The 25,075-nt window shown below is 44.5% G+C and overlaps 1 protein-coding gene across 1 annotated transcript in view; it reads right to left on the bottom strand.

Moving 5' to 3' along the window:
- The window catches only part of CLNK (cytokine dependent hematopoietic cell linker), a 158,471-nt gene extending 133,880 nt beyond the window's left edge, over positions 1-24,591 (bottom strand). The window contains exons 1-2 of the mRNA XM_079153986.1: positions 24,424-24,591; positions 12,591-12,643 (exon numbers count right to left, since the gene is read on the bottom strand). Coding sequence (XP_079010112.1) covers positions 12,591-12,643; positions 24,424-24,438 — 68 coding nt within the window. The 5' untranslated portion in view covers positions 24,439-24,591. The remainder of the gene's footprint in view (positions 1-12,590; positions 12,644-24,423) is intronic.
- Positions 24,592-25,075: the final 484 nt, after the last annotated feature.

The following is a 25,075-nucleotide window of genomic DNA, read 5'->3' as shown; positions in this document are numbered from 1 at the left end:
TGTGGAGAAGCCCTGAGTTTCCTTTCCAGACTAAGAACCAGGATGCCTGCTTTTATCACTTTAATTTAGCATCATTCTGGAGATCCTCTCCAAAGAAGTCAGGCAAGGAGAAGTGGACAAGAAATGGAGAGGAAGGAATCAAATTAAGTTACTTACAGATGACAATATTATCTACCTAATATAACAACAGTGAACACACAGGTCAGTAGGCTTGACGAAGCAACATTTAGGGGGCTTGCTGGACATGTTAATTTATATATATATATATATATATATATGTATATACCATATATATATATATATATATATACCAACAAAATTTATGAATATATATATACACATATATGTATATATACCCCAACAAAAACATGAAGAAAAAGATTTTGGCATCTTAGCTTTCAAGATATTAGTAAAGTATATAAAGTGCCTGGAAATTAATCTCTTACAAGATCCCTAAGTCTAATTCCTTGGGAAGGAAATTATAAAATCTTATTGAATTATGTTGAATAAATTCTTTTTCTCTGGAGTTATATAACATGTTCGTGAACTGGAAGACTTAATATCAAAAAGAAGTCATTTCTCTTTAAGTTTATCCATAGATTTAAAGTAATTTCTATCAAAATCTGAGAGAGAGAAAGAGATCAAGACAGAGAGAGGGACACACACACACACACACACACACACACCACACACACACAGAGAAAGAGAGAGAGAGTCTGTATTGATAAGATGATTCAACGTTCACATGAAAGAACAAAGTTTCACAAGCAAATTAATTGATGTACGAGCTGGGGCATGTAAATTTCTAGACATCATGAATTATTATATCGTTATACTAATTAGGACTCAAGGAACTGACATGGGGTAGATATCCTAATTATGGTGGCATGGAAGAGCAGGCCCGGAGGAAGACCCACCTGTGTGAGAGAACTTGGCTTATGCAGAGCTGGCATTGCAGATCAGTGGGGAAAGGAGAGAATTTTTAAAATGTGATGCTGAGAAATGTTTCCTATCCATATGAACAAAAGTGATGACCCTTCTGCTTTATACCAAACAAATCAATCAACTCCAGTCTGCTTAAAGACCTCAAAAAGGGTACATTTTATGATGTTTGGAATTGAATAAGATAGGTGATCTTAGTGATATCAGGTTAAGAAAAGATTCCTTAAACAATGAATAAAATGAAAGAATCAATGAGTTTGATATGTTCCACTGCCTTGAAGTTGTAGTCACCAAGAAATTAAAAGATAATGAAAATTTAAGTCACAAACTGGGAAAAGTGTACAGAGTAAGTAACTTGTACAAGTCAATGTAAAAAGTCAAAAGACCTGACAGAAAAGTGGGAAAAATACTTGAAATGCACTGTGTGTAGAAGAGAAAAACAGTGTCAAATAAACATCTCAAAAGATGCTGAGCCACATCCAGAGTGCACAAGATGTAAAGTCACCAGTCAGTTTGGTAAAGATTAAAACTGCCCAGTACAGTCGGGTGGTGAGGTTCTGCAGCGAGGTGTCACTCACAATGACGAGAAGGAGTGTACAGTGGCCTGGTGACTTGAAGACCATGCCACTGCCTGACCGAGTTGAAGGTATGCTTACCCTGGACTCCAGAAATCTCCATTCTAGGAACCTATCCTACCTACCATACAGGCACCAGGACACACAAACTAGATTGTTCTTAGAATTTCTGGTGTAAGATTCAGAAGTCAACTCAAATGTCTCGTTGACTGGGCAGAAGAGGGGTCGATACGTAAGGAAATATTGAATGCCCATGAAATTGAAGGAAGTGTGGATCTCCAAATTTGCATGGATTATCGTGAAATGTGAATCAGGTAGAACACAGATTGTCAAACAACGGTAGCTCATGGAGAGATAGCTCATGCTCTGTTCCAGGGAATATTTTACAGGGAGTATTTTAAATGTGTTGTATGAATTAGCTCATTCAGTCTTCACAAGAGCGCTATGAAACACATATATTATTATTCCCATTGTGCAGTTGAGGAGAGAAGCACAGGGGGTTGGCCATCTTGCTTGAGATCCTACATCCACAACTACAGAACCAGTTGTCAGACGTGGCCATCTGGGGACAGAATGTATCCTGTAGTATGAGTGTTTTGGGTGAAATTAAAAAGCAAGCAAACTAAAGGCTTTTGATGATTCAAATATATGTAGTAACTAACCTTTGAATACAGAGTTATTTAAATAAAGTTAGTGAATGATTAACACAAAATTCAGGATACTGTTTTCTGGGACTTGAGGAGCTCTGGTCAGGGAAGTATCACATAATAGGATTATATGAGAGATGATTTTAAAACAGAATGGTTATGCTGATCTGAACTGTTCTATTGTTCTTGATATCTTATGCATTTTAATAACTATTCATTTATATCTAATCAATATTCAAAGCAATCGGGAAAGTTAAAGGAAGAGAATGAAGCCTGGCTGAGGGTCAGAGGGACACTTCATGTTTCTTTTTCATACACTTCATACACTTGCACGGTTGTGGGCAAGACTCTTCGCAGGGGCCACAGACACTGACCTGGATGTAGAATTTTCATTATTTGAAGAACTTCTGTTCAAACAAACGATAATGCCAACACTGTGGCACCGATGCCTCTGACGGCAGCCTCAGAGCAAGCCCCGCAGCCCCCAGAACCCCTCCCAACACAGGCGCTCAAATTGCCACCCAGACTCGGGCCTTTATCCTCCTGATTTCGCACCCTAACTCCTTCTTTTCCCCACTAATAGAAAGAGATGAGAATTAAATTCCACCACCCATCCCAGGTAGTCAAGAAATTATCTTTCCAATTACTTAGAATCAGTTTTTCAGCACAAAAGTCAAATTATCAGTCAATTTAATATTTATTTCCACATTCATTTCTGATAGAACTCTCCAGCTGCTCTAAGAAAATCCATCTCCACTGTCTTCTGCGTTTGCTGCTTTGTACGATCCCATCATTCCCCCTCCTCATTGCCAGGATGTCCCTTCCAATGCCACACACCATTCCCCAAGTCTTGCTCCCCAACAGAACAGCCCTCCACTCCTGTGCCCTTAGCCCTTGGCACACATGTGGGACGGGAAGGCTTCAGAGCATCCTGCTTGCCCACTATTAGCTGTTTATTTACTGTTACTCTCATTCTGTCTACATGTACTTCACAGCAAGGTTCAAGTCATGTGAGTCTCTAAATTGTTTCCTGAATATCTAACAGTGAAGGGTCTTTCAGGAAAAGATAATTGTGATGATGTTGGACATAGTAGACATCCTCTGTTCCAGGCACCCGTTGCTGTCTACACAGCACTCCAAGAGGCTTGAAACAAGGATCTCCTTATCTCTTCTGGTCCTAAGCTGTGAGGACACCTCCTGTTCTTGGGTGCTCTTCCATCCAGAGGCTTACTCTCAGGGGCACTGAAGATGGCTTCTTGACTCTCACATGCAGTGCTTGGTGCCCTCACCTCTCTGTCTCTCCAGGGGCAATTCCCCAGGGTCTCTCTGCATGATTTGGCCTTCTCATAGCATGGTGGTCACAGCACAAGACCTGGGTGGAGGCTGACTTCCAGACAGGAAGCAGAGCTACCTGGACAGTTGAAGGACAGTCTCAGATCTGGCACTGGGTCTCTTCTCTGTTGGTCACAACTGTTGCAGGTTCATGTAAATTAGAAGAGGCAGAGAAGTAGATTCCTGTAAATGGGGGATGTCCAGGTCACATGGCAGAACACCATGTGGGGTGGGAAACCTAGCTGTCGCCATCTTGGGGGCACACTATTGGCTCCACCTGTGGAATGCCTGCTATGTGACACTACGGTGCTGAATACAGTGTGCGCATTAAGTCACTTTGCATTCACCACAATCCTTTAACAAAGTTATTATTACCATTTTTATTTAACAAAGAAAATGAGGCCTGAAGAGCCTAATAGGTGTCTATTGTGTCACAGTCGGTGAGTGGCAGAGCTGATATTCCATCAGGTTTTGCTGGAGTCTGAACTCTTAATCACAGAAGTACTTGGTGTCACTACCATGAGAACTAAGTAAATGTTTGACTTTAATGTCTGCTTTCATGGATTAAACTCAGCAGAATTCTTTCTAAGCACTTAAATCTCCAAAAAATTACTTCTAATAATTTTTGAAATAAAACTAATAGAGCAGAATGCAAGGCAAGATTGAATTCTGAAGCAGGAGGTGCTCAGTCACGCTTCTCCGTGACCTGGTTTCTGTTGGCCTTGGACATCTAGGCAGCCTGGTCTCCTGGAAATCCTCTTTCTTCTTTCCAATTCATCCTTTTTCCAGGACTTCCTCGTGGACAGTGGTCCCAAATCTTATCCATCCCAAATTTTTGGAAATCATTTCACCATATTTGTATCACTTGGACATGACCAAAGGTTTTTATGAATCCAGTTTTCCACATCTGTGCAGGGGAATACTGGGTATAGAAAAGTGTAGAGATGCAAGTGACTATCAGCTTGGTCTTCATGGATAATCCAATTATAAATGCTGGACCTTATTTCCAATACTTGGTGACACATTTACATAATCAAATACTATGGATTCATTATAAATTGTCACTGTAATTAGGTTCTCCAAACACTGACCTAGCTCATAAGATTCCCAGAGGTGGATTTTTTTTTTTAATTGTCAGATAGTAAAACACAGCTTCTTAATATTGAGCATGGCTATATTAATAGAGATTGTCAAATTAGTTCATGAGTTGTGTTGTTTTTTAAGCAGTGAAAGAATATAAAATGTGGGATGTCTAAATAATGGAAAATTGTGTAGCTGTAAAAATGACTTTAGTAACATTGGAAAAAACTTATGATACATTAAATTAAAAACAAAATAGAATACATAGTTGTGTAAGGAAACTTAAAAGGAACTACCCATAATGCTGAACATTTTCTGATGGTTTATTAGTGGTAGTTTTTCTTTATGTATATGTTTTTGTGTTTTAAAATATCCACCATGAAATGAATGACTTGTATGAACACAACAAATCCAAATATTAAAAGAAATCACAACCTTCTTTGTGATTTTTTTTAAAGGCAATAACCATGAAAGTGCAGCCTTCTGGACAGTCAATAGGAGACCAAGTTTGTTCTACTAGAAGTTTCCCAAGTGGTGGTAAGCTAGTCAAAGCAGCTAGTTCCATCACCAGCTGGCAATTTTGTCATTAAGAATGAGGAAGTTCACCTTAAACCTCTCTAGTTCCCACCATGGACCATCTTCACTGTCTCGGGGCCTGAGACACCTGCAGCCCCTGCAGGGCATCACGGGCCATGTCTGCAGCCTCTGGCAAGCCCTCTCCCTGGATCTCGCTGTGTTCTCGCACAGCTTGCAGTTTTTTAATTACCAGCCAACCACAAAGCTGAGTCCTAGCAGTGCAACTTCGATGGCATCAGAGGACAGGCCCGGCTGGCCGAGGGTTGGTCATAATTACTTCTGGGTGACCAGGAGGGCAGCTGTACTGACACTCTGCTAGGTGTAGGGCTCTGATCTCAGGGCGCCGGAATCATTGCTTCCCATTTTCCCCAGATTCAGTGGGATTTACACTTATTAATTCCTGCAAATCAAAATGAAGTCCCTCCCCGAGGTCCAAAGCAGGGGTTGTTCACACATCATGAAGGAAAATAATGACCTGGAGTTGACACGGAGTTTGATTTTATCATTCCTACAAGAGGAGGAAGAGCCACCCCCTGGACTTTCCTGCGTGCTGGACACTGGCCGAGGCCTTTGGAGAGCAGCTCATAGACGCCCCGTCTGGGGACTGCGTGCATTTTACCCTGCAAGGTTTTGAAGGAAAATAGGCCTCTAATAAGCCGTTGTTCGGTTTGGTGATGGGTCCCTGATGAGAAATACACAGGGCCCTGTTGTTGATGGTTGCTGAGCAGCTCGATGTGGCATAAAAGCACGGACTTTGGAGTCGGGGTGTGGCTCTAACTCCTGGCTCTGAATTTGGGAATTTTGTGATCCCAAGGCGGGGTTTCTGCAGCAACCTGGGAAGTGCGTTTGAGGTTGAGCAGCCCGAAAACCTGACCCAGAGCCTCATGCGAGATAGCTAGCAAGTGACTGGCTGGTAGGAGGTGGCCCTTGCCCTTTTGTCTCCATGACTGGACGCTGAATATGCAAGTGAGGAAAATATGTCAGGAAAGAATCGTCGCCGTGCTCAGTGAAATGAATGAGGTCAGCGAGGGCTGATTAACTCCAAGCTGCCTTTGGCCATGCCGACAGAGAGGGCTCACTGGCTGTTTGCTAGCTTGCCGCCTTAGAAGCCAGCAGTCTCTTTATCCTGAGTATTTCAGAAGTCTCAGTTCCGTCTCACAGAACCGTCGCTAAGGGGGTTATAGTGTGTGGACGCTCATATTCCATGTCTCTCCAAAATCTCTGTGTTACTGTTTTTTTATTGTTGTTGTTAGCCATCAAAACTCTTTCCAAATAAGTAAAAACAAAAGCTATGTTCCCTAATGCAGACAAAAAGCACTATTTTAACAGTGGATCCTTGAAGCAGGATCGAGCTGCAAATGGCAGCACACACAGCTCTGCTGCTAGGGACACCACACCACCTCCAGTCGTTTTCCTAGAGTTGAGCCGATGCTTGGAGAGAAAACTGCTTCATGGGACTCAACTTAAGCATCCAACACCAATGGCAAGATAAAACATACCACCAAATAAAACACAGGTTCACTTCCTTCATCCAAGTTCCTTAGGACCCGGAATTCAGATTACTGTGGGTGAAATAATAAGGCACACATTCTATATACTCTGAAATGTCCCCAGCTAGGTCCAGAGTCACCCTGATCATCAAACGCACTATTTTTGCAGTAATCATGTGGAGAGCCTTACTCCAAGGGATGAAGGAAGAATATACAAAGCCACCTCACACAGTTCAGACTTTGCTCCCACGTTAGTTACCAAGGTCTTCTGACATTTCAAAGCTTTTTGCCTTTGACATAATGACAGAGGAATGGACAGCCTTATTTTAGTAGTAACTTTACAACACTGCAATTCTGAAGAAAATTTAATAATGCAGGGCAATGGCTCATAAAATAAGACAGTATTATTAAGTGAATGACTGAAAACAATATGGAGTTTTAAAGTTTCTAAACTTTTAAAACCTTTCATGTTGAGATAGAAAAATGATGTATCTGAAGCCAAGTCGTGGTTGTTTCTGAGTTTTAGGATAATTGATGATTTACATTTTCTTCTTTGTGCTTTTGAAAGTTTTCTAAAATTTCCACCAGGATTAGAAATAAATTTAACAACAAACGAAGCTAATTTACTTCTATACCTTCTCAGCTTATTTAAAAGTGGGCACTTTGGGGGCACTTGTCTGGGATGTAGAGAAGTGTCTACTCTCCAGAGGGTTCTGGCCAGGCTTAGAGTGTGGTTTAGTGGAAAGGACCTGGAAACAAGGTTTAGTGACCTTGTGTCTAAACCTCTGCCTCTAGGGTCTTATGGGTTCTGTCCATACTAAAGAAGACACACTGGAAACCAAACCCCAGTGTGGAGCAGGGCACACACAGGTCAGTCTCCTCATCTCTTACAGCCCTGAGCTATTCCAAGGAACAAGGCTTTATGCATTCAACGGATGATTAGGGAAGCTGTGCATTTTGTTGCCCAGAAAGTCAATGCAAAATAGTCTGCTAATTTAAGAAGCAATTTAGAATAATGACATCCAGGCCCCTTCTTAATTCTTGTGGAGTTTCCCCATCATTTTCTACATAATAACAAAATGATTTGTTAAACATACGGCTCGCACTGTCTGAGGGCAGAGTCTAGATCTTCATCATTTTAAGTGCGGCACCTTGCTCAGTGCCTGACTTGATGTATATGTTATAATAAATGCTGTGGACAGAGCTGATGCAATTATACACAAGAATGTGTGCAGATTCTTCTCATTGTATGTATATATACCTATGTATGTAAAGTGTGTGAGTATATTTGCCTGTGTAAATAAATAGGTATGCTTACAGATATGCACTTGCTAGTGTAGATTGTATATAGGATCTATTTCTGTTTCATGCATTTGTATTCATTAATTCACTAATAAAGAGCCTAACTGGAGATATTGAGATGGTTTAAGTGTGGCTCAACACTTGTCACCAGGGTGATGGTGTTGAGGTTGGGGTCTTGGGCAGGTAATGAGGGGTGGAGCCCTCAACAAGAGCTCTTGTGTCCTAGGAGCTCTCCGAGTCATGCTTCCTCCCACATAAGGACACAGAAGGTGCCATCTGTGAGCCAGGGAGTAGACCCTCACCAGACCTTCTTCTTGGAATTTCCAAGGTTCCAGAACTACAGAAAATACATTTCTGTTGTTTATGAGTTACCTGGTCTAAGGTATTTTGCTACAGCAACCCAGGCAGACTAAGACAGATAACAAGGAATTAGTCATGGTCACAAAAGACCTTCAGGATTCCAGTGATAGAATTGTAGGAAATTCCAGGCACAGAATTGTAGGACATCATTCCTCAACCCTGGCTGCCACAGACCCAGTTGAGCATTAAGAAAATAAGAAGATGACGTACAGGGGTTCTGACTTCTTTGGCCCAGGAAAGGACACTGAGATGGTTCTCTGTCCAGAGGTTCCCTAGTGACGCTAATGTTCTGCTGGACTTAGAATCTTCAGCTTTGTATCAATAGTGATGATTGTCACTGAGGAAGGAGGTGCTGCCCAAAGGCACATCTCCTGCCTGTGAGGTAGGGAGCACGCATTTCCAAACAGCACTCACACCATGCCTGACGTGTGGCGCCTCCCCTGAGTCACACCCTGGCCACTGCTGCAGATGCTCGTCCAGCGCACGGGGAGGGAAATACTTCGAGGCTCCTCTGCTCTAGTCCAGCACTGCTCAGGTTTTGTTGCGTCTCGGATTCAGTGGGGGACTGATGAAAACACAGAATCTGATTCAGCATCTGGGCTGGACTCTGCATTTCTTTTTAAAATTTTTACAGGCTGCATTTTGATTCATTGTACACAAATGGGGTACGACTTTTCGTTTCTATGGTTGTGCATGATGTAGGTTCACACCATTCGTGCAATCATTCATGTGCATAGGGTGATGATGTCTGTCTCAGTCCACCATCTTGCATGCCCCTGCCCCCTCCTCCCTCTCATTTCCCTCTACATAATCCAAAGTTAAAATACAAAGAACCCAATCAACAAATGGGCCAAGGAACTGGACAGACAATTTACAGAAGAAGATATACAGGTGACTAATAAAGAAATGGAAAAGTGTTCAACATCTCTAGTAATCAGAGAAATGCAAATTAAAACAACTCTAAAATTTCATCTTATTTCGTCCAATTAGAATGGCTATTATCAAGAACACAAACAATAATAGATGTTGGAGTGGATGTGGGGGAAATGGCACACTTTTACATTGCTGGTGGAGTTGCAAATTGGCACAGTTACTCTGGAAAGCAGTGTGGAGATTCCTCAGAAAACTTGGAATGGACCCACCATTTGACCCAGTTATCCCACTCCTCGGCCTATACCCAAAGGACTTAAAATTAGCATATACAGTAACGCAGCCACATCAATGTTTAAAGCAGCTCAATTCACAATACCTAGATTGTGGACTCTGCATTTCTAAGAAGCCCTCTGGGTGCTGCTGCTTTGACAAAATTCCACATCGTTAAATGTGCTGGGCAGGAGATCGTGGCGGTTGAGGATAACAACTTACTTTTCATTTATATGGTGCTGGTGTGTCTTTCTCTTTAGTGTGTGTGTATGTTGGGGAGCTTTTTCATTTTAATGTTTCTGTTTCATTTAGGGATGGGTTATGTTATGGTTTAGATATAGTGTCCCCTAAAACTCACATGTGAGACAATGCAAGAAGGTTTAGAGGAGAAATGATTTGATTCTAGCCTTAACCTAATCAGTGGATTGATCTCTGATGGTACCTGAAAGCAGGTGGGGTGCGGCTGGAGGGGAGGGGGCATTAGGGGCCTGGCTTTGGGTTATATATTTTGCATCTAGAGAGTGGAGTCTCGCTCTGCTTCCTGATCACCATGTGAGCTGCTGCCCCACTGCTTCCCTCGGCCACTTTTTCCCGCTGTGAATTCAGTCTCACCTCCAGACCCAAGGAATGGAGCCGGCCTTCTAGGGACGAAGGCCTCTGAAACTGTGAGTCCTCAAATAAACTTTTCTTCTTCCACGATTGTTCTGGTCAGGTCCTTTTTGACACAGAAGCAAAAATGTTGACGAAAACAGTTAGCAAGCTATTCCACATGGCTTGGTGACCTGAGGGTGCATTAAGAAGAAAGTGAAGATGCGTTTGGGTTTGATGGGGTGGGGGCAAGGGATGCTCTGAGCTTTGGGAAGAATAAGTGTTATTCTCCGAGGCAGCTTCTAACGTGGAGGTACACTGAGATGGGGAGATATGTGGGCTCTGTGTTGGCTCATCCCAAGAGGAGAAAACTGAAGTACGTCATGATGGTTCGGCTGGCCCTCTAGTCTATGGATTGGAGTTATCTAAAGTTGACACCATGATGCTACCCTTCAGAAAGCTTGAGAAGCAGCCATGGCCAAGAGGACAAGTGTCTGTCATAGACATGAGGGGGACCTCTTCGCTCTACGAGAAGATCACTGCCTCAGAGTGACCTCAACAAAAGACATACAAGACAAGACCGAAGGGCAGGGAGTCTCAAGTGCGAAGCCAGGTGGAAGCTCACAGCAAGCATGGCAGGATTGTCGGGCACCACACACTGCCTTCAAAGAGGGCTCCGGGGCTGAGAATAAAGCCCACTGTAGTGTGTTGCATGTGGCTCTAAACAAGCTCATTTGAGTTCCTGGTACTTGTGAATATGATCTTATCTGGAGAAAGGGTCTTTGCAGACGTAATTAAGGATTTTGATATGAAATCATTCTGGATTATCCAGGAGAATCCAGGTGAATTTTAAATAGCAAGTATCTTCATAAGAGACAGGCAGAGGTGGGTTTAAGACAGGAAAGAAGATGACAAATCCAGAGAGGAGAAGCTCATGTGTACCTGCCTTAAGCCCAGGAGCTGGAGGAGGCGGCCGGGACTCCCTGAAAGCCTTCAGAGCCAGCAGGCCCTGCTTGATCTTGGTGTTGACCTGGAGCTTCCAGAACAGTGGGAGGATCAATTTCTGTCCCTTTATGCCACACAGATGGTGGGAGCTCCAGGACTCTGGTGCGCCTGCCTTGCGACCTCTCCACATGGCTGCCGACCGCAATCGCGGACAATGCAGCTGCTGCTCGCCACGCTCAGCCCCAACTACCTGTGGGGCAGCCCCTGCGCTGAGTTGCCACGATGGACCAGCCCTCTCAGCTGACCCAGCCTTGCCTCCCTCCTCGCGCCTTTGCCAGTTCCCGCCACGGTGGGATCGTGGAAGCAGCGCTGCGTTTGGAGCTGCACTCGCGTCCGTCCCTGAATTCTGTGCCATCCCAGCCGAGTCACCGGGACCAGGAAGCTGATGCCCCGGGGAGCCAGGGGTGCCTGCCCTCCCCATCCAACCCTGCCTAAGGACCAAAGAGGGAAGGGTCGCTGCGCCCGGGCCAGAGGCCACGCTCAGTGAGCTCCTGTGGCCTGCGCACCAGTGAGCTCCCTCTGTTCTTCAGGCGACAGGAGGGACTCAAGCTCCAGCTTCCCCATCCTGTGGGCCTGACCGTGGGTCACCTTCACACTGCGGGCAGCTGTGGACAGTCATGATGCTGGGGCTGCCGTGGTACCCGCTGTTCCCTCTGTGTCGCTCAGGACCCTGGCCCTCTCACCCTGTGCTGCCCCCCAAGCTCTCTCTAGGACCTGGGGTCAATTAGAAACCAGGTGTTCTTCCTCCACCAGGCCGGATCCCACTTTCCAAAGGGCTAAGTGCCTTTCTGACTAGCCCAATGTCGCGCGGCTGGGAAGTGACAGGCCAGTGATGGAAACAGGGTGCTTGTCTCTGGCACCCACATTCTGTCTGGTGCAGACACTTTGCTTCTGTCTCACACCAGAGGGGAACAACAGTGCTGCCTAACCCAGTGGCCAATAAACAAAGCAAATGAATAGGTAAGTAGGCTAGTTTTAGAGTTAGTACGCCAAATTTTCTCAATCAATTTAAAGTTTCGTGGTTTTTTTTTTTTTTTTTTTTTTTTTTTTTTCATTATAAATGCTCCTTAAACCTTGGAGAGCTGCTCTTCTGACTAAATTCATAAACATCAAGTATGGATGGCATTTTTCCTGAATCAGGTGTGTGTTTAGTTATCCAAACCAGTCGCATCACATGTTCTGAGTGTCCGCGGGAGAAAGCTGGACCCCAGGATTCCTCCCATGGAAACGAGGGTCTGAGCTCCTAGGGTTTTCTTATACGGTCACACAGCTGGGCGTGGAATGACCTGTGGTATTTCTGGGTGCCCTTCCAGCATCCCAGTGCTGAGCCCCTCATCCCTGCTCCAGCCACACACCCATCCTGGGTCAGAAAAAGTGACCTCTCCAAATAAACCACCATGACTGGAAAAGGACTTGTTCGAGCGCCAAGCGCACATCTGCAGTCCCAGCCGCAGGACGTGCCCTTCCCCTGGGGACACGGTGGCACCGGTCCTTAGCACACCACCCAGGCTGTGGCTCCTGCCCCACTAGAAGACAGGAGCCGTACTTACTGACTGCTCATGGTTCTCAGCTCACGGCAAAGAAGAGGGCTCTTCAGCTCAGCCTGTGGAAACAAAAGCAAACTCTTTACCTGACACATCGCGTTTGAATTCTGTTGAACATGCTACTGTCGCTTCTTGTTAAAGCTGGATGCAGGTGTTGGCTTAGAGGATCTGATGGAAGGAGAATCAGCCCAGGTCAACGAAGGGTTTATTTCTGGAACAGGGTGGAGGAGGGCTTTTCACCACTGCTGAGCTGGCCTCCTTCTGTCAGCGTCCATCCCATCTGCCCTGGGGAGCTGAGCAAACATCCACCCAACCTGCGCTCCCCTGGGGTGCTCTGGTGTGCTCCCCTGGGCACCTCAGCATGTTGGCCCAGACTCCACGGGCTTACCAAGGCACGCGGGAGAAGGGATGCTGTTCATTTCCAAGTGTGACTTCTCTGTGAAATATTTACTGGAAGTTACCTTTATGTAACATAGGCAACAGCATTTAATTTGAGTCCTGAATTCACCCACAAAGGAGACATTATTAGCCCCTTTGTAAATTAGCAGCAGAGAACTTGGGAACATTCACTAAGGGCTTACGTCTTTTAATCCACTCCAAGTCCCTGGTAGGTATAAGGGGTATTTCCCTCCGCGTCAGGTGGGGGTCCAGCAAGAAACAGATGGCACCCTGGAAGAGGTTAATTTCAGAACCGTTGAATAAAAAGATCCTTTAAAAGGTGTGGGCAGGGCAGAGGGAATCCACGGGGGACAGGGGATACCTGGAGGTGATAGGAAAGTGCTGTTACGGGGGCTGGGCCTGGAGGGGGCAGGGAGTGACATGAGTCGTCACTGGAGTCGGAGGCAGGGCTGGGTGGAGAGGAGCTTGGCTCTCAGCTGAGCCAGCACAGGGAGGGAGCTTCAGTGGGTGGAAGGAAAATCCCCATCTCACTTCCGCCTGCCCTGGATCTCCTACTGCTGCCTCCCCTTGGCCAAACTCGACAGGAAGCCAAGGATATGGAACTATGGAGCATCCTGGGATGCCCAGATGAGGAAGCGAGTGAATTTCACAGAGAATGAGACCTAGGGAGGTTAAATTATGGGCCCAATATCAGCCATCTGCAATCAGAGCCCAGGTCCTAAGACTCTATTTCCTCACCCGTCAGCATACCCACCATCATCAACCCCCACTTACTGAAAACAGACTTCGTACAAATATTGTGCCTAATGAGACCTCGTCCTGCCCTCAAGTCCTCCTAAAACTAAGGAGAGTATAGTTTCTGCATCCTTCTGGGATCAAAGTGCTTTGCAAACTTGATGCATCCCAAACAAAGCACAACAGGTCCTGATTCTGCCTTTAAAGGCAGGAGACTCTTCATGGAGGAGACAGTACTTTGGGTCTCACTGAATAAATCTGGTCTTCCAGGCTCAGAGGTAAGGAAGGTGTTCCAGGCTGGCGGAGAACCACGTGCAGGGCTGTGCTAGAATGTTTTGTGTGCCACAAGAGCTCTGCAGAGTTTGGTGGGACCACAGAAGCCAGCTTGTTGGATGTTGGAGGCACGTGGAATGAAGAGGGCCCGTGCATTATGATTGCCAGGGATCACGCGTGTTGAGGGATGGGATTTGGCTGGCACTCTGTGATCTTGGGCCAGTAACTGTAGCAAAGTTACTGAAGAGCTGGACTGACCTCCAGGTCCTCTGACACCCCGTGCATTACCCCATAGCACATCCCCTTGTCTTGTGCTTCTAGCTCTTGGCCAGCTGCATGTGCAGAGCAAGGGAACCAGGAGATGCAGGATGGTTCTTTCCATAACTTCCTGCCTCAGATCAGTAAGGCAGGAAGGTGGCCATCTCTGACCCTGCCATCCACTGTGCAGCTTTGAACAAATTACTGGCCCTCTCTGGGCCTTGGTTTCGTCATCTGACTTGAGTAGATTGGACCAACGAAACTCTTCCAGCTCAAAGCTTCCACAAAATAGTTCCCTTAAAAAACTACAATCTAGCCACATCTGATAGCAACACAAACTGGTTTTAAAAGTTAAAAATACATCATTATGTTTCCTACATTTTCTTGTCTTCTCCAGTACAACTCCTAGCAAAGCAAAACTGCAGAGGTCTCTGCCAAATTGCTACCACATGGGACAGTGGAGAGCAGCTGTGGGGAATCCTTACATTTTGCTTACGTGTAAGCCTTTGCAATTTGATTTGTGACACCTATATTTAAAAAAAATTAAAGGAGACCTTCTATTTGGGGCTTTCGAGAGGTTTGAGAAACCTAGAGTATAAGAAGAGTCTTAAATATTTTGAAGAGAACCCAAACGTTACTGGCATTGTAAAAAGCAAAATTTGGGTGTTAGAGACCTATGCCAGAGTCTGTCAGCCACACAGGTTGTCACCAAGACAGAGTGGAGCTCTCTGCACTGCCCCGTGTCCAAAGAGCACAACACGCTTATCTGACCTCAATCACTTTGTAAAGGATGTGGTGAGAATTTGAATTAGTCAGAAAGAGTTTTGTGTCCACAGGTTTTATGAAGATGATAAAGTACAGAAAATCTAAGGCCCTCCCCCTCCTGACCTGTGCTTTTTCAAAGAGAAGGGATGAGCATGGGTCAGCTGCTGGGCTCCTTCAACCCGCACGCTGCTGCAACCCCTAAAGATTGGCATTATCATCTTTATTTTATTCAAAACCAATCTGACATTCACATGAAGTAACTGGCTTGCATGGCATGTGGAACGAGCTGGCACTTCAGTTCCAGGGGCCCTGCCACCTTTGAGTCATGCTTTGGGACAACTGCTTTCTTATTTGGAACCTGTTTGCTTATCTGTAAAATGCTCTTGTAAGGATCATGTGAGAAAACAGTGTTCTAAGACAAGAGGAAATGGGGGTTAATATTAACTGGGACTGGAAGAGTAATTAAATGCCTTAGACCACTCCTAGGTTTGCGTCTTCAGGAATGACAGGTGTGTACTGGGTATTCATGGGTGCCAGTTGTAGAATTCCCTGGAAGATCTGATTCAGTGTCCTGGGGAGGAGTCCATGTTCAACTATGAAGTGCCTCAGCTAGTACAGACGGGCAGGGCGCAGGAAGACAGCAGAGCATGCCGATGTTTCTTATTTTCAGATGAGATATCAAACAGCAACACTTTCATTTGCTTTATGTCTCTAGCCCATGCAAACCAGAAATTCAGGAAAAGCCAGTGCTCATAAAGAACTCTCTTTCCATTTAGAATTATTTCTGAATTGACCTTGAATTTAAAAAAAAAAGTCCACCACATCCCAATATTCATAAACATGGATGAGAGGGGGAAAGATTTCATTCTTGGTTTATGGAGACACCATATATGTGCCTCTTTATGGGACAGATTATGATAACCTGATACACGTGTGTGGTGTGCAGTGTTCAAATCAGTGTCTAATACAGCTCCCCTGCCACTCATCGTTTCTGTGTGTGGGAACGCTTGGGCTCTTCTGATGGGGAGGTTTCTAATTAGGCAGAAATTTCTCAGATCTTATCTGTAGGCAAGGAGGAATTGAAGTCAGGCTCATGAAACTTAAAAGGTAGAGTTTATTCATGCATTCTGCAATTATTTATTGAGGATCTACTATGTGCTGGGCACATTCCAGATACTAGGAATTGGAGGCCATGGAGAGAGTGCCCTGTGCTCACAGCCTGTGCTCTCCTTGGTGCTGTGAATGGCCACGTAAGAGAGGACCATAGGAGCTGCTAGAATGCAGAGGAAGTGTTCCCCGAGTGATCCGCTCAGTCCCTGTGGAGCCAGCTCCTTCCCAGTTCCCCCTGGAATTCACCCTGGCCCCAGGTCTGGCGTGATAGTGGGGATAAAGGAGGCAGGCCTTCCAGCTGAGGAGCAGCCCTGGCCCCAGGCTGCAGGTCTTTCTCCAGGGACCTCAGGATCTGCTCAGGCTAACACAGCTGTACATTCTCCTGCCGGGACTCACGTCCGGGAAGCAGGGTCCCCCATAGAGTGGAGAGTCTCACGGTGTTTTCTACCTTCACCTTCTATAGGGTCAGGGCCTTCCTTCCCTTTCTCTCCCTGGTTAGCCACAGTAATAACATGCGAGTCTGGCTTTCCTTGTCAAAGACAGGTGACACCAAGGTGCCAGCCATCTGTCAGTCCTGCTCGTGGAACCCAGATTCACAGCAGGGCACTTGGCACAAAAGATATGTCAGAGTTGGTTTTGCCATGTTGGAGCTGGAAAGAGCTTTTAGGGTCTCAAGTGCAGACCACACCCCACCTTCAGGGACCCACGGTCAGGGAGGAAGTGAGCAGGAAGAGACAGAGTTGGGTGGAGTGTGGAGGTGGGAAGGGGCCTTGTCTTCCGAGAGTGCACTTGGAAGGGCTGTCTCTTTTTATGTATTTACCCAATATGGGAGAATGTCACTGCACTGAGTGTCAGATGCCAAAGCAAACGTAATTACCAGTGCCATCCTGACTGCTAAAATTGCTGACCCAGGCCAAAGAGCCGGAACATGTTCATCATTTATTTTGGATTAGAAATGGAAGCTTTCGTCTCAATAGCAGAGTTCCCACGGACTTCAGGAACCCTAATCTGGGGCTCCTGGGGAACCTTCTTCAAGGTAGGAGAAGGGTCGTGTCAAAGGAGGCACACAGCATGACGGATGTTCTGCGAGCAGCCTCCTAACTTCAGCATCCATTTTGGTGAAACCATTTTGGTTTTGCAGGTGATGGTCTCAGAGATTATATTTGATTAGTTCATTAAGTTCTTAGTTTGTGGGTCAAAGAAATTTTGTAAAGATAATGGATTTGATGGATAAAAACCATTAGTGTATTTTTTTTTTTTTAAGCAGAACACTAGAATTGAGGAAAGAAGGATTTATATGGAAGGATGGTAAAGATTTCTAAAGAGCATGTATTAGATCTAGTGTTGAATCCAGGGTGCCTGCTTTTGAGCTTGAAATCTGCCTGGATCCTTAGTGAATGTGTGAGAAGACAAAGACAAGTTGTATGAATGGATTGGATTTTGGTGTGGATCTTAATCCGAAAATAATTAATACCCTTATGGTATCATAAGCAGTTTAAACAATTGAAAATGTGTAACACAACAAATCGCGTTGTCTTGTTATCCCTGAGAACTCTTGTTATCCTCCGGGAATTCACCAACGCTACCAAACTGCACTTACAAAGAAACATTTTATCATAAATATTTCTGCTGCATTTTACCTGATCCCAAAATTAATATTTCATGAAGCAAAAACAATGCTTTACAGTAAGGATTTTTTTTTTTTCCCTCTCCGTTTCTCATTTATTCCTGGAAAATAAAGCTTATAAAAATACTAGCCTCTGCTTATTTGAAACTTTAAGAAACATCATTATAATGATAACAATACCTGACAAAGATAGAGAAAATGACCCAAAGCAAACTACAAGGTGCTGAAGAAAATGTGTGCATCCGTCAGTCAAGAAGGGAAGAGGTAAGTGCAGACCCCAAACTGGGTCAAGGCTGAGGATAAGGTCTAAATTAAAGCTTGATGCTTTTTTCTCATTAAAACAGGAAAACAAGAAAAAACTCAATGTAGAATACCTCCAACACACATCTGATTCTCTCAACACATACCCTACATACCCTAAATGGTAGAGTTGAGGGAGAGAGTAACATCTGTACATTTGGGGAAGCAGCCTGAGAGAGTGTGTGTGTGCGCGTGTGAATTTGTGCACACACATGCAGGAGCTTTCAGTAAGCTTGTTAAAACTAAAATTTCTGCAAGACAGATATTTATTAATTTGGCCACGATTCAAAATGATATGTAATTTTCTTCTAGTTTTATATAAAAAATTAGAAAGTCACATTTTAGAGATGCTTGTACTTAGGGAAAAAAATACATGCTGATTAGATTTCTAATTCTAACCCTGGTCAGAGCAATCAGCTAAATTTAATTAAATATAAGATTTAATTTTATTGGATTTCCAATGAGTGGAGGCATTTGAAATCAAATGGATTATCATTATAGATTTTTTTTTTTTCCCCAGGGGACTAGAGACGTCTGCTTTCACCGTTTTTCTGTTATCAAGTATGGGAGTATTTTAAAAAAAGATTTTTCAACTTCTTGGTAACAAGTAACTTCCCTAAGTGTCTCAAGACAACATGCATGGTCTGTCCATTTGCTAGCTAAAATGACTTTGAAAACACCCCTAATGTACTGATGCCATTGGTAGTTTTGGGGCTTATTACTCTTGGAGCATTTTGTTTTCAAAAGTCATTTCCTTCTTCCCTTTGCTACCTGATTCTGCAGAAAGGGTTCCCCTTCTTCCCTGGGAGATTTTCTCTCCCTTTTATTTGGTGGTATAGTAAACGAGACCCTGTTTTTATCCTCTCCTCTCTCATTCACCTATTTTGTCTCAGACTCATTTCTTTCTTCTTCTTTTCATCTGACCTTCCCTCTCTGCTTTTATTACTGAAGTTACTTTACTGTGCTGAGAAAACGAGGCAGTAGCAAATACGTGCACCACCTGTTATCCACCTATTTATCGTCCAATTGTAGTTTACCAAGTAGATTATAGCCTGGGGTACTTGTTAGAGTTCGCCAAGATCTTAACAAAGAGGCTGCTACTTTGGCTTTACGACTTACCCCCGCCTCGCCCCTGTTTTCATTAAGCTTTCATAAATAATGGCAGAATTCCACTGGTTTGGGGTGTGACTGCTAGGCCTTGATCAATCAGAACATCCTCTCTGTGACTTACTGTCTATAAAGTGATTAATGCATCAGGGTGTTACTAAAATTGTAGGGAAAGAAAGGAACGAAAAGATCGACTAAGATTCGGGGGTTGCTAGACACACACCACAGCTTCCAGACTGGCCTAGGGTCCCGTCAGCTCCACCTGCCCTACAGACAGCTCAAAGCTGATGGCAAAGGCAATGCAGCAATGCATTCTTTCAATACCATTAATTAAGCACCTGCTGTATGCTGGTTATTTTCTATATCACTGTTTCATGTTAAGAGCCCAGAAGAGGTTTGTAAAAAACCTCAAATCCAAAGGGGAAGAAAGACAGTCCAGGTGCTCTAATTAAGACTGGACCAAGAATAGCCTCATTTATGATAGTAATAACAGTAATAATAATAATGCCATTTACTGCACACCAGAACTCAAGGTAAGGCATTTTTGTTCAATTTAGATTCCATCATGCGGCAACAATCCAAATGACCCAGATTTTTCAATACTGAGCACTTCTGTCATTTGGTTCAGAGAGTCCTTCTGAGCCAAATCTGTCGAGTGAAGAAAACACACAGCATGGATCCCGATGAGATCATCCCTTTCTCTGTGACTTCCAGAACACTTAGAACCTAACTTCTGAATTGAACTGGCTTCAGTGTAATTAACTGTGTCCTTGTCCCTTCTACTCAGGCTCACTCACCTGAGTGAGCGAGATGTGAGACAGGTTTTTAAGCCCAGCTGTGCTGAATTGTACACTGAATCGTCCAACTCGAGTCTCAGTTTTTCAGGTCTGACAAATGGGGATATAAATGCTTGCCTTTCCTTGCTCATGGGAATTGAATTTTGAAGACCACTTGAGATCATGTAGGTTCGAGTCCCTTGTAAACTTTAAGCATTATGCAAATATAATTGAATAAGTAATTATTGGGTGATTTCTATGAAGATGCTGAGGATCTGAAATTGGCAAAGAAAGGATTCTAAAACAATTTCTATGATTTTCCATGCAATCTTGAACTTTCCAAAGGGTCATCTGAGAAATTTTAAGACACCTACAACGTGATTTTTTTCATGCAAAATCTCTTTAATCACAGAGCTGAAATATAGGCACTGAAATTCCATTGTAAAGCGAATAAATGAAGTTCTGAGATGTTAAATGACTTGCCTGAATTCCTCCTCTTCAGAGGAAAGTGTCTGAATTCGAACCCATGCTATTTCTCTGACTGGATGGGTGGCATGGTGGAAAGAACTTGGAAACAGACGAAGGGGAATGGGTGGGGGCAGTGTGGAGATGTTTTATATGAAATGCCCAGATAGGTGGAGCTGACCAGGAGATCCCCAGCCCTGCCATGTGTGAGGAGTCCTACAAACATCTGTGGGCTATAAACGTCTGTGCATAGTCAATCCTGGGTGCCTTCCGAGGCTTCGGCCATCAGTAACTGGGAACACCCAGCTCTTGCAATGACAATTGTGACTCTGTTTACCAAGTATGTCCAAATAGCAATTTAATATCCTGAGAGCAAACATGCCAATCATCAGAACTCACCACTCCAGACTGCTTAAATGAAGGAGCAACACATGTATGTAAAGGCCGGAATGCTAGGTAGGAGCAACTCCTGAGCCCTGTCAGCTCAGAGTGTCCTGCATGCACGAATCTGCAAGGGTCATGACAATGCAGGTCCTTAAGGAGGCCACAAAGACTTAATCCTCTCAGAGGTGGGGCTGGGCTACCAGCCAGCCTCCTCTACTTTACCTCAAACTAAATTCAACAGAGAACCTACCACAATCAAAGGTTGTGACCCAAACAGATGGTGTTGAATTTTCATGCATGTCCAGACCTTGTGACTCATTTTATCTCACATGGAGACAGTCCTTCCACAGTGCCATTGAAACGTGGAGGTTCATTTCTCATGCTTATGTGTGAAGGAAGCAGTGTTTTAAATAACATCAGCAATACGTTTCTCAGAAACCACACATTTTGCTAATCCTTGTGGCACATCTGTGAGTCCCAAGATGCTGTTGGTTAGTTGGAAAGAATGTGATGGCAAAAAAAGCATCAAGAGATAGGATGAAAGGGTTTTTTCCTTGAGACACATTGTGCAGCATAGTGAATATAGTAAATAATGTATTGCATATTTCAAAATTATGAATAGAGTTCATTTCAAATGTTCTTACCACAAAAATAAATTACTTAAGGTAAGAGATAAGTTAATTAGCTTGATTTAATTATTTCAGGATGCATTCATAAATCATAACATTTCTTTTTACCCCATGAGTGTGTGTTTATGTATATACATATCTATAAAACTATTTTGTCAGATAATAATTGAGAACTTAAAAAGAGAAAATTATGGTCTGACCATGATTCTGGACACATCCAGCTGAGCATCAGCACCATATAAAAGGCAGGGACTTGGGATTGAGGTGGACTTGGGTGTCATTTGTCTTAATCTCTGATTCACTGTGTGACATGGACAATGTATGGAGTCTCTCAGAACCTCAGTATCCTTTTCTATAAAGTAAAAATAAGGACATCTACTGAAAAGCTGAGAAACAATAAATATTCAATGTCTGACACATATCAGGCCCTCAAGTGGCCATCTGCAAATCAATATTATTTGGAGGACATGATTCAAATTAAGCACAATGAATTAGGATGATTCTCAAAGTACTCTATCATGAAAGTAAAAACAACAACAATAGCAAAGATCACAACAAACCCCCTGGGATAGCTATTGTTCACTCTTCCTTTTTTTCTGGTTATTTTATTTTTTGAACTGTGATACTTGATGCTTCTCAGTTTTAGTGATGACTTGCTTTGCAAAATCACTGGAATTTTGGTTCAGTCTGTTCAAATCTTAGATGTGAGTAGATTCACTACATATCTCTCTGTTTAATAATTTAATCCCTTTGCACATTCTCTCTTTCCCGTGCTTGGAGGGCTAGGCATAGCCTGGAGGGACTCTGCAGAACTCTGACCGTGGCAGAAGGTGGCAGTGGCTTGTGGTGGGGACATAACTGGTTTAGGCAGCCGGATGCAGAGCAGGATGCTGGTACATCTTGCTGTTGCGCTCCCTGTGACCTCAGGCACAGTGCTGCCCCTCTGCTGTTCATCCATCTGCTGGGCCTCTCTTCTGTGTCCACATGGTTGTGTTACTTCTCAAACTCACAGCACCCCACAAAGTGTACTGGTCAACCCAGTTTCAAATTAAAAATCACCAGAAATAGCAAAAGGAAGATCAGAGAGATGCAGCCATTTACCCAAAGCCACACAAGCCACACGCTAGATTCATATCCAGTTTTGATTGATCTCAAAGCCCTTTCTCTTCCCATTTTACCATGCTGTGCACTGTAATCAACTTCTCTGAGCCTCAGTTTCAACATCTTTTGACTGATTTAAAACATGCTCTTCTACTTCATCAGGTTGTTAAGATCATTAAATGAGAAAACATGTCCTCATAGGCTCTGGGGACTGTACAAAGCTATGCAACTGTGGTACATAATGATTCTCTAATGAGATTATTAAAATATTCATACAGTTGTGTGTATTAATAAACTCCACAGTAACTGTGGGCATGTTTTAATGAATAAGGTCAGAGCTGATCTCAGGCAAGGAATGAGAAGTAACAGAGAAATAAGCCAATATTTATTATGTATATACTGTCAAGTAATACTATATTCTATATAATATTTCATTTAAATATCATATTATCATGTCTAAATAATTTTCCATACAAGACTTATGTGATCTTATTCCATTACAAAGATGCCGGAATCCAGGAACAGAGGTAAAGAAAGATGCCTGGTCCTAGTAACAGTTATGACCCTGACAGACTCCGTCAGGCATCAAATCCCAGTCTTCCAAGACAGGAGTTGACTATCTTGGAACATGAGCAACATGAGCCAGAAATGGGGTCTCCTGATTTTATGGCCTAGGTTGGCCAGATGGTGGAGAAAGTCACAGCTTTTGGTTTCAGCATGGCTTGTTCAGGGAGTCTTCCACAAGGAGAGAGGAAGCAGAAGTGCCACCATTAAGATGTCAGATGCCACAGACCAACCACTCCGGGACTGGGGATTCCATAGTTAGCTCCATGAAGCTGCTAACAAACAGCGCACTAACCCTGTCAATCAGCCTCCAGGGAGAGCCCATTTAGATTCGAATTCTGGTGCTGAATTCATTACTGTCTGGGGAAACTTGAACATGTTGCTTAGACCCCTCGAATTCTTCATCTATGACCCAGGGAAAATAATGGCGAGCCCTCGAGGTCAGGGGCAAGGTTACGCGGGCTCACACTCAGCCCGGCTGGCAGGTGCCAGCTGCCCTTCCTGCGTCTCCAGGGCATATTTTATCTTACACTTCTCCGAGTATTTCTGCAGCTTTGCCAATGCTCTGGTAGGTCTCCAATTAGCCAGACCTGCTATCGCCTTCCTGATCCTGAAATGATACCGGACGGCCTCCCAGGAGCATCAGGCAAGAGACATTGGTGAAGAGCAAAGAAGTGGCCGAGAAGGAACAGCCGTCCGGCCGCAGCACCCTAAATCAGATCGCTCTCTTTCCTCTCTCGCCACACTTTGTTCTCTCTGGGAAAAACCCCGAGGAGAAGTCTCCTGGCACCACTGGAGGGCAAGCATTTCACCCCCTCCACTCTCACCCTCGGGTCCCTGCCCCGGAGAGGGGCCGGATGTCTGCCTGATTCCACAGCTACATCTTCCACTGCAAAGCCCAGAGAGAAACACACTCACTTGGAAGGTAGAAGATGCCTTTCCCTGGGGCTCCAGGAGTCAGCCTCCGCTTTAAGCGACCTCGACCTCCTTTGACTTGGGACTGCCTTCCCAGGGGGCTGTGCTAATGAAGGTCATCCAGGAAGCCTGCGACATGCCTGTCTTTAGACTTTAGCAGCACACGGTTGGGGGTCCAAGCTCTGGGAAGAGCAGTCTTTGAAGTTTGTATGGGTGGGTATCTTGAACCCTTTCCCTGCAAGATGAAGGGGGCTTTAGGATCCTGGCCAAGGAAGCCAGCTCCCTCTAATGCATTTGATGCTATAGAGGAGGCCCAGAATCGCAAGTTAGGGAAGCCTTTCCTTAGGATGTGGCTCTCTTTCCTGAGGATCATTTACGATGGGGAGATCACCAGAGTCCCCCCTCAGAAGCAGCTGGCCTGTTTGCTTTACCTGAACAGCCTGCATGGTACCAGAAGCCCAGGACGGTGGTGACCGTGTCTCATGACGGGGCCCTCGTACAGCCCAGTGGAGAGCCCAGGGAGCTGGGGGTCCTCGGTGGGGGTCCGACTGTCCTCAGGGCTGCGCAGCGTCCTTCTGCAGAAGCCTTCTCACTTGTCCGTCTTAGTTTTGGTTTCCTGTGAAATGAGGCCACAGGCCTGGGGAGGCGTGACCTGTGGGCAGGCAGGACTTCCTCCCCATGAGATGGAGATGAAGTGCCGCATATGAAGGTGTGAGAGGCGGCACTGTCCCAGCCCAGAGCTGTCCTGTCTGTCACACAGCGGCCTTGGGTGACGCTTCACAGTCACCAGAGTGCCTTCAAGCAGACTGCTGGGCAACATTCACAGCTAACAGGGGCTCTATTGGTTCCTCCATGTGCAAACTGCACTTGACCACCCTGCGACTCAGTGGCTTCCTGAGTGTCCAGGATGCATGCCCCGGCCCTTCAGAGAGGACACACAGGCCTGGCTCTTCTTGCTGTGTTCATTATTAGTCAAGACAACATTGGGCAAATTGTCATTTATTTCTCAACTAATTCCCTTGTCTATGATAGAGGGATAGCAATACTTATATTTCAGAATTATTGCAGAAATGAACACAGTGA

The sequence above is a fragment of the Sciurus vulgaris genome, assembly GCF_902686455.1.
Source record: "Sciurus vulgaris genome assembly, chromosome: 9".
Taxonomy (NCBI): domain Eukaryota; kingdom Metazoa; phylum Chordata; class Mammalia; order Rodentia; family Sciuridae; genus Sciurus; species Sciurus vulgaris.
The sequence above is the reverse complement of the archived record's forward strand: the minus strand, read 5'-3'. Positions and strand labels throughout refer to the sequence as shown.